Source organism: Heptranchias perlo, chromosome 11 (genome assembly GCF_035084215.1).
Source record: "Heptranchias perlo isolate sHepPer1 chromosome 11, sHepPer1.hap1, whole genome shotgun sequence".
NCBI classification, from domain to species: domain Eukaryota; kingdom Metazoa; phylum Chordata; class Chondrichthyes; order Hexanchiformes; family Hexanchidae; genus Heptranchias; species Heptranchias perlo.
This window is the reverse complement of record NC_090335.1, coordinates 56135400-56146051: the sequence shown is the minus strand read 5'-3', so window position 1 is coordinate 56146051 and position 10652 is coordinate 56135400. Positions and strand designations below refer to the sequence as shown.

The following is a 10652-nucleotide window of genomic DNA, read 5'->3' as shown; positions in this document are numbered from 1 at the left end:
TAGAAGACTGAGATTGGGGAATAAAAGCAGCAGCAGACCTGCAACAAGAGAAAACTACTGTGCGACGTCATAGGTGAGGCAGGAGAGTCAGAGAGGTGAGCACAGTATAAAAGGAAAGACCGAGAGCGGGAGGAGAGTCCGAGAGTCTATGGCAAGTCATGGCAGCAGAGCTCGCACCCGTGATATGCTCCTCCTGCACTATGTGGGAAGTCATGGACACGACCAGTGTCCCTGGCGACCATGTGTGCAGGAAGTGTGTCCAGCTGCAGCTAATGGCTAACCGCATTTCGAAGCTAGAGCTGCGGGTGGATTCACTGTGGAGCATCCGCGATGCTGAGACTATCGTGGATAGCACATTCAGTGAGGTGGTCACACTGCAGGTAAAGATTACGCAGGCAGAAAGGAAATGGGTGACCACCAGGCAGAGTAAACGGACTAGGCAGGTAGAGCAGGAGTCCCCTGGGGCCATCTTCCTCTCAAACAGATATTCTGCTTTGGATACTGTTGGGGGAGATGGCTTATCAGGGGAAAGCAGCAAGAGCCAAGTTCGTGGCACCATGGGTGGCTCTGGTGCACAGGAGGGGAGGAAGAGGAGTGGCAGGGCTATAGTGATAGGGGATTCAATTGTAAGGGGAACAGATAGGCATTTCTGCGGCCGCAAACGTGACTCCAGGATGGTATGTTGCCTCCCTGGTGCTAGGGTCAAGGATGTCGCAGAGCGGCTGCAGGGCATTCTGGAGGGGGAGGGTGAACAGCCAGTAGTCGTGGTCCATATTGGTACCAAGACATAGGTAAAAAAAGGGATGAGGTCCTGCAAGGTGAATTTAAGGAGTTAGGCGATAAATTAAAAAGCAGGACTTCAAAGGTAGTGATCTCAGGATTACTACCGGTGCCACGTGCTAGTGAGTATAGGAACAGGAGAATAGACCGGATGAATGTGTGGCTGCAGGGATGGTGTAGGAGGGAGGGATTTAGATTCCTGGGACATTGGGACCAGTTCTGGGGAAGGTGGGACCTGTACAAGCGTGACGGGTTACACCCGAGCAGGACTGGGACCAATGTCCTCGCCGGGGTGTTTGCTAGTGCTGTTGGGGAAGGTTTAAACTAGAGTGGCAGGGGGATGGGAACCTGAGCGGGGAGTCAGAAGGGAGTAAGGTTGAGAGCAGCAAGAGAGGGGAAGACCCAGGGGAAATTTACAATACAAATAGTACAAACAGTTGTTCAAGAACAAGTGAAAGGGAAAAGCTAGAGCAGTGGAAAGAAATTGTACTTTAGGCACTACAGATAAAGTAAAAACTAGAAGGCGTAACCCAGCATTAAAGCTGAAGGTCAGGCTAGGGTGTGTGGCCTAACTAAGAGTTCTATATACAAATGCACGGAGTATAAGGAATGAATTAAATGAACTACAGGTTCAAATTCAAATTGGAGGGTATGACATGATAGCTATTACTGAGACTTGGCTGCAGGATGGTCAGGATTGGGAACTAATTATACCGGGTTATAAGGTCTACAGGAGAGATAGGGAAAATGGAAGAGGGGGAGGAGTAGCCTTAATGATAAAGGGGGATATAACGAGAGGTAAGCAGCCAACAAAGACCTTATGGGTTGAATTGAGAAATAGGAAAGGATCTAAGACTATAGTGGGAGTTGTATATAGGAGCCCTGGCAGCAGCTCTGAAGTGCTAGATTGTATAAATGCAGAGATTAGACAAGCGTGTAACAAAGGTATAGTGGTCTTAATGGGGGACTTTAACCTTCACATAGATTGGGAAAAGCAGACTAGCAACTGTCAGAAAGATAGTGAATTTCTTGAGTGTGTCCGGGATAGTTTTCTACAGCAGTATGTCCTAGAGGCAACAAGGGGGCAAGCCATACTAGATTTAGTAATGAGTAATGAACCAGATTTAGTTAACAGCTTAACTGTGCATGAACATTTTTCCAATAGTGATCATAACATGATCGAGTTCAATGTAGTGTTTGAAAGGGAAGTGAATCAGCTGCTAAGATTCTAGACTTGGGCAAGGCCGACTTCAATGGGATGAGACAGAGACTGTCCACAGTAAACTGGGCAAATCTGTTAATGGGTAAAACATAAAACGACTGATGATCAGTGGGAAATGTTTAAAGAAACATTTAACGCGACACAGAATCGGTTTATACCCGAGGGGCAAGAACTCTACTTGCCAAAAAAAACAGCCGTGGACAACTAAAGAGGTAAGGGACAGTATAAGACATAAGGAAAGGGCATACAAAAAGGCAAAAAATCGCACAATAGCAAAAAATAGTAAAAGCTACAAAAAAAGAGAGTATGAAAAGAAACTCGCAAGGGATATCAAAACCAATACGAAGAACTTTTACAGTTATATTAGGAAGAAGAGGGTGATCAGGAGCAGTGTTGGCCCCTTAAAAACTGAAAGTGGGGATATTGTCATTGACAATGGGGAAATGGCAGACATGTTGAACAATTACTTTGCGTCAGTATTTACAGTCGAAAGAGAGGATAGCATGCCGGAAATCCCAAGAAAACTAATATTGAATCGGGGACAGGGACTCGATAAAATTAACATAAGTAAAGCAACAGTAATGAAGAAAATAATAGCACGAAAGAGTGACAAATCCCCAGGACCAGATGGTTTCCATCCCAGGGTTTTAAAGGAAGTAGGTGAGCACATTGCGGATGCCTTAACTGTAATCTTTCGAAGTTCTCTAGATTCAGGAGCTGTCCCTCTAGATTGGAAAATTGCACATGTCACTCTGCTTTTTAAGAAAGGAGAGAGAGGGAAACCAGGGAATTATAGACCAGTTAGCCTAACATCTGTTGTGGGGAAAATGCTGGAGTCTATAATTAAGGATAGGGTGACTGAACACCTCGAGAATTTTCAGTTAATGAGAGAGAGCCAGCATGGATTTGTGAAAGGTAGGTCGTGCCTGACAAACCTAAATGAATTTTTTGAAGAGGTGACTAAAGTAGTGGACAGGGGAATGTCAATGGATGTTATTTATATGGACTTCCAGAAGGCATTTGATAAGGTCCCACATAAGAGACTGTTAGCTAAGATAGAAGCCCATGGAATCGAGGGAAAAGTACGGATTTGGTTAGGAAATTGGTTGAGCGAAAGGCAACAGAGAGTAGGGATAATAGGAAGGTACTCACATTGGCAGGACGTGACTAGTGGAGTCCCGCAGGGATCTGTCTTGGGGCCTCAATTATTCACAATATTTATTAACGACTTAGATGAAGGCATAGAAAGTCTCATATCTAAGTTTGCCGATGACACAAAGATTGGTGGCATTGTAAGCAGTGTAGATGAAAACATAAAATTACAAAGCGATATTGATAGTTTAGGTGAATGGGCAAAACTGTGGCAAATGGAATTCAATGTAGACAAATGTGAGGTCATCCACTTTGGATCAAAAAAGGATAGGACAGGGTACTTTCTAAATGGTAAAAAGTTAAAAACAGTGGATGTCCAAAGGGACTTAGGGGTTCAGGTACATAGATCACTGAAGTGTCATGAACAGGTGCAGAAAATAATCAAGAAGGCTAATGGCATGCTGGCCTTATATCTAGAGGACTAGAGCACAAGAGAGCAGAAGTTATGCTGCAGCTATACAAAACCCTGGTTAGACAGCACCTGGAGTACTGTGAGCAGTTCTGGGCACCGCACCTTCGGAAGGACATATTGGCCTTGGAGGGAGTGCAGTGTAGGTTTACTAGAATGATACCCGGACTTCAAGGGTTAAGTTACGAGGAGAGATTACACAAATTGGGGTTATATTGTCTGGAGTTTCGAAGGTTAAGGGGTGATCTGATCCAAGTTTAAGATATTAAGGGGAACAGATATGGTGGATAGAGAGAAACTATTTCCGCTGGTTGGGGATTTTAGGAGTAGGGGGCACAGTCTAAAAATTAGAGCCAGACCTTTCAGGAGTGAGATTAGAAAACATTTCTACACACAAAGGGTGGTAGAAGTTTGGAACTCTCTTCCGCAAACGGCAATTGATACTAGCTCAATTGCTAAATCTGAGATAGATAGCTTTTTGGCAACCAAAGGTATTAAGGGATATGGGCCAAAGGCAGGTATATGGAGTTAGATCACAGATCAGCCATGATCTTATCAAATGGCGGAGCAGGCACGAGGGGCTGAATGGCCTACTCCTGTTCCTATGTTCCTATCTTGCCAATTTTCTCACGTCTCCTCCTAAAAAAACTAGGATTTCTTGTGGACAAAACTGATTAATAAAATATTTGGTATCTATTATCCACTGAATGAACATTTGTGTATACTTTAATCACAGCAACTGTAGTTCTATATGTACCATACCATCCACTATAGTGAACCAAACAGTTTAATATGTCAGGATTTCAAGTCCACAGCAAACAATTACTTTGTCAACATTCCATTAGAGAAAAATAATCAATTGAGTACTCAGGACACATGAAATCTAAAAATAGTGCAGCTTTCTGAACTCAGTATTTTATATCCTTTTCCACCAATTCACATTCATTTTGCTTTAATGTCAAAAGCACTTGTAATAAAAGGATCAAAACTACCTGTTATCTGCAATGATCCAGTCATTATAAGGTGGTTTTGTTGTTGCTAAGAAATATGGGTACGGTCAACCCAGTTAACATAAAAGTTACTACATCAACCTAGAGAGGCAAGGAAACAAAGCAAGAAAGAAAACAAAAATAGAAAAATAAAAAGGAAACAAAAATAATTTCTTGATTCACTGGATGGTAGTGCCTGCTATTACACTTTGCCAAAATACTATTGTCAACCCTGTGAATTGGGATAGTGGGGGCAGTTAGCAGTTGTATGTCATCTAAATCAATCAGCGTAACACCAAAATATTTTTTTTTTATTCGTTCATGGGATGTCGGCGTTGCTGGCAAGGCCAGCATTTATTGCCCATCCCTAATTGCCCTTGAGAAGGTGGTGGTGAGCCGCCTTCTTGAACCGCTGCAGTCTGTGAGGTGAAGGTTCTCCCACAGTGCTGTTAGGAAGGGAGTTCCAGGATTTTGACCCAGCGACGATGAAGGAACGGCGATATATTTCCAAGCTGGGATGGTGTGTGACTTGGAGGGGAACGTGAAGGTGGTGTTGTTCCCATGTACCTGCTGCCCTTGTCCTTCTAGGTGGTAGAGATCGTGGGTTTGGGAGGTGCTGTCAAAGAAGCCTTGGCGAGTTGCTACGGTGCATCCTGTGGATGATACACACTGCAGCCACGTTGCGCCGTGAAGGCAGTGAATGTTTAGGATGGTGGATGGGGTGCCAATCAAGCGGGCTGCTTTGTCCTGGATGGTGTCGAGCTTCTTGAGTGTTGTTGGAGCTGCACTCATCCAGGCAAGTGGACAGTATTCCATCACAGTCCTGACTTATGCCTTGTAGATGGTGGAAAGGCTTTGGGGGAGTTAGGAGGTTAGTCACTTGCCACAGGATACCCAGCCTCTGACCTGCTCTTGTAGCCACAGTATTTATGTGGCTGGTCCAGTTAAGTTTCTGGTCAATGGTGACCCCCGGGATGTTGATGGTGGGGGATTCGGCAATGGTAATACCATTGAATGTTAAGGGGAGGTGGTTAGACTCTCTCTTGTTGGAGATGGTCATTGCCTGGCATTTGTCTGGCGTGAATGTTACTTGCCACTTGTCTGGATGTTGTCCAGGTCTTGCTGCACGCGGGCACAGACTGCTTCATTATCTGAGGGGTTGCAAATGGAACTGAACACTGTGCAATCATCAGCGAACATCCCCATTTTTGACCTTATGATGGAGGGAAGGTCATTGATGGTTGGGCCTAGGACACTGCACTGAGGAACTCCTGCAGCAATGTTCTGGGGCTGAGATGATAAGTCTCCAACAACCACTACCATCTTCCTTTGTGCTCGGTATGACTCCAGCCACTGGAGAGCTTTCCCCCTGATTCCCATTGACTTCAATTTTCTGAGGGCTCCTTGGTGCCACACTCGGTCAAATGCTGCCTTGATGTCAAGGGCAGTCACTCTCACCTCACCTCTGGAATTCAGCTCTTTTGTCCATGTTTGGACTAAGGCTGTAATGAGGTCTGGTGCTGAGTGGTCCTGGCGGAACCCAAACTGAGCATGGGTGAGCAGGTTATTGGTGAGTAAGTGCTGCTTGATAGCACTATCGACGACACCTTCCATCACTTTGCTGATGATTGTGAGTAGACTGATGGGGCGGTAATTGGCCGGATTGGATTTGTCCTGCTTTTTGTGGACAGGTCATACCTGGGCAATTTTCCACACTGTTGGGTAGATTCTAGTGTTGTAGCTGTACTGGAACAGTTTGGCTAGAGGCACGGCTAGTTCTGGAGCACAAGTCTTCAGCACTACAGCCGGGATGTTGTCGGGGCCCATTGCCGTTGCTGTATCCAGTATAAAAGGAAAAAGGATCTGCAAACCAGATGTAAAATATATATTTCTATGTTGAAGAACCTGACACCTGAACTGATGATGCAGAGTATTGGTGCACTAACGAATGGTGGAGGAGCCAAATGGGAGGTGAGCCACTTCAGCCGAGGAAGGGAGGAGCAGAGAGAGGACAGGAGGGAAAGGTCCAACAAACAGCTCAGCATGATCAGAGGAACAGTATATGAAGATGAAAAGAGAATGTAGATGATGGATTTTTTTTTGAAGTGTTCAATTTCTTCGATAAGACACCGTGTCACAGCATTTCCATTTTTCCACCACTGTGGCACCTACCGATTTTAAAAATGTGACCAATCGACTTGTCCAATTATCAGCCTGAAAGGCAAAGCTTAAAGTCAATATTAATTTCACTTTGGTTTAATTATGCTTTTTAGTGCTTACCCTGATGATTGTTCATATGCCTCCTATACTCTCTAAGTTGTGAAAACTTCTTCCCACAATGCTCACAGGTACGGTCCAGCATCTGCTTGGCTCTGCCTTTCTTGCCATGAGTGGCTTTCTTTACATGTCGCCTAAAAAGAGCTTTTTCAAAGAATTCTTTTCCACAGACATTACACCTGAAAGTAGAAAACATCAACATTGGACATACTGTTTCCTGTAGGTCTCAGAAGGCTATTTTCCTATGTGACTAAATACTGAAGTGGGTCATAAGTTATCCTTATTAAAAGAAAATCACATCTAAACCTCTAGGTTCTGATCTTCAACAAACAGGATGAATTAGAGCAACTGCTTGAACAGCTGCGAAGAATCTTAAGTGAAATTAAGTTCAGTCACTCAGATTTCCAATAGATACAAATTATAAAAATAGCCATAAATTAATATGCAAAAAGTGGAAAGGTCACGTTACAGCAGTGTAAACTCTATTGGTGATGCAGTCTCCTGTCAAATTGCTGGATAAGTCTCAGTTGTTATCGGTGCATTGATGGAAGAAGAGCCCAATCCTAGACGCAGGTATAAGGCCGCATTGAAAGACAGGTGAGGCGGATAAACTGCCTTGCATTCCAGATTTTTCAACCTCACAGCCTCAAATTCATTCAAACCGACGTGACGGACATGACATCATTGTGATGTCGGTGGCTGTTTTCCTAGGTGCTGGGGTTAATATCGTAGATTTCAAGGTGGCCTTTAGTTTGTCTTTACAGCATTTCATCTGCCCACCTCTGTTGCAATTTCTGGACTGCAGCTCACTTTCGAAGACATCTTTGGTAATTCTATAATCACCTGCAATGGCTTCTCTTCCCACTCTGTTAACTCTGGAGTCCCCCAAGGATCTATCCTTGGCCCCCTCCTATTTCTCATCCATATGCTGCCCCTTGGCGACATCATCAGAAAACACAATATGCTGATGACACCCAGCCTTGCCTCACCACCACCTCTCTCGGCCCCTCCACTGCTTCTGATTTGTCACGCTGCTTGTCCAACATCCAGCTCTGGATGAGCAGAAATTTCCTCCAGCTAAATATTGGGAAGACCAAAGCCACTCTCTTTGGTCTCCACCACAAACTCTGTTCCCTAGCCACCGACTCCATCCCTCTCCCTGGCCACTGTCTGAGGCTGAACCAGACCGCTCGTAACCTTGGTATTCTATCTGACACTTAGATGAGCTTCCGAACCCAAATCCGCTCCATCACCTCTGGTGCTCAAACCCTCATCCATGCCTTTGTTACCTCTGGACTCGACTATTCAAATGCTCTCCTGGCCGACCTCCCGCCTTGCATCCTCCGTAAACTTGTGCTCATCCAAAACTCTGCTGCCCGTATCCTAACTTGCACCAAGTCCCGTTCACCCATCACCCCTGTGTTCCCTGACCTACATTGGCTCCAGGTCTGGCAATGCCTCGATTTTAAAATTCTCATCCTTGTTTTCAAATCCCTCCATGCCTATGCCCCTCCCTATCTCTGTAACCTCCTCCAGCTCTACAACCCTCTGAGATCTCTGCGCTCCTCCAATTCTGGCCATCCCCGATTTTAATCGCTCCTCCACTGGCAGCTATGCCTTCAGCTCTGGAATTCCCTCCCTAAATTTCTATGCCTCTCTACCCTCCTTTAAGACACTCCTTAAAACCTACCTCTTTGACCAAGCACCTGTTCTATTATCTCACGATGTGGCTCTTTTCAAATTTTGTTTGGTAACACCCCTGTGAAGCTCCTTGGGATGTTTTACTATGTTAAAGGCGATATATAAATGCAAGTTGTTGTTGTTATAGTCGGGCATGCAAATGACTCGTTCAGACCAACACAACTGGACCTTTTTCATCTTGGCTTCAATTCCAGTTATATTGCAGCGCATGGATGATAGGCACTCTGTCCTGCCACTTGATGCCAGCGATACGTCACAAGTGGAAATGGTCACTTGACTTGATGAGACAGCAGTAACAGATTCACAACTCCAATCCACATAGTAGTGGGGTGAGAACAACAGTTCACCAGGTATATAGAAACTTTCGTTGACAGACTAACCCCTTGTTCCTGCCAGAGTCTCCAATCGAGTTTACCAAAGGCCAAGTTGGCCCTGCCAATCCAGCGAGTGACGTCGTCGATTATGGCATTCTGCGAGAGTACGCTACCGAGGTAGTAGAATTTTTCTGTGACTTTAAGTGGTTTGTTACTGGTCGTAACCATAGGGGGTATGACTGGATGACCAAGTATGGGTTGGACCATGACTTCAGACTTTTAAGAATTCACTGTAAGGCCAAAATGTTGTGCTAGTTGAGCCACGCAGTCAGATAGCAGCTGCATGCCCTCGAGAGTGGCCGAGTCATACACAATCGGCAAAAAGCACGTCACGAATGGTTATCTGCATTACTTTTGTTTTTGCATGGAGCCGATGAAGGCCTTCTATGCAGTATCAAATATAGATTTCCCTGTCACACTTCTCGAATGCCTCGAGCAGTACCGCAGCAAACTGTATGCTGAACAATGTGCATGCACTCGAGGATTACCACACACACGTGTTGAGCTGATGGGTAAGCTTGAGAATGTCCTGAAATCAAGCAAGATATCGAGCGACACATCCAACATCAAATGAGTGATGTTGAAAGTATGCGGTCAAACTTCAAGAAAGCTGTATACTGCACCTCCACAGAAGTACTTCGCTTTATTGAACCTAAAATGTTTGATGACAATGATGAGGAAAATCAGACAGCTTCTGGCCTCCATGCATTCTACTCACCTCTTGGATTAATGATAAAAGCTGCTTGGTGAAGAAGACTGTATTGCAGCAAGCTCACACTATGCTTCGCTCTATGAAGGAAAAATGGTGGAAGATGAAGGCTGAGATGCTGCAATCAGCCGCTGGCCAAAAGGGCATGATGCACTTCTTCGACAAACTAAAGGCTGTATATGGACAAGTGGCATGTCCTCATTCGAAGTGAAGATGGCACTAAGTTGCTAGCAGAAATCTTGGAACACTGGGCCAAGATTCCATGGGCCATTTCAACCAAGTCCTCAAATGTCCCTCTGCAGTGTCTGCGCTAAATGATATACCACAACTACCACTGCAAGGCCAACTTATCATCCCACCCAACACTGCTGAAATCCAATTTGTGGTTCGGCAAATATCGGGTGGAAAAGCAGCCAGTTCGGATGGTATCCCTGCGAAGGCCTACAAGCACGGGTGGGGGGTTCACAATCTTCAGAGACTCCTCACCCTTTACAATTAAATCTGAGAACATGAAACTGCACCCCAAGATTTCAAAGACATTTTGCACCTCTGCTAATGCTGAGATAGTCACCGTGGGATTTCCCTTCTATTGATGGCAAGTAAAATTCTCGCCTGGATCATACTTTGCCAACTAAACAAGCAGAAGAAATTCTCCTAGAAAGCCAATGCGGCTACTGGGCTGGTCACAAAATATTTGACATGATTTTCTCAGCCCACCAAACCAAGGAAATTGTAGAGAAGAGCACCAGAATCTCTGCCCTGGCAGATTTGTGAATATTATTCGACAATTACAAGTTGGTATGAAGGCCCGAGTAATAGATGAAGGTCGCGTGTCAACACCTTTTGAAGTCACTCACAGCTGTGTTATACCTGATTGCTATATACAGAAGAGGGAAGCAAATATGTCGCCTTTCTTACATTCCTTTCTCACCTTGATCACAAAATGTTGAAAATCCATCTTAGCTGGTTTCCAAATTAAAAGTACAATTAAATCCTTTTTTTATTCGTTCATGGGATGTGGGCGTCGCTGGCGAGGCCA

The 10652-nt window shown here is 44.8% G+C and overlaps 1 protein-coding gene across 1 annotated transcript in view; it reads right to left on the bottom strand.

Moving 5' to 3' along the window:
• Positions 1–10652, bottom strand: part of zbtb11 (zinc finger and BTB domain containing 11) — a 41730-nt gene that overhangs the window by 3245 nt on the left and 27833 nt on the right. The window contains exon 10 of the mRNA XM_067993094.1: positions 6833–7008. Coding sequence (XP_067849195.1) covers positions 6833–7008 — 176 coding nt within the window. The remainder of the gene's footprint in view (positions 1–6832; positions 7009–10652) is intronic.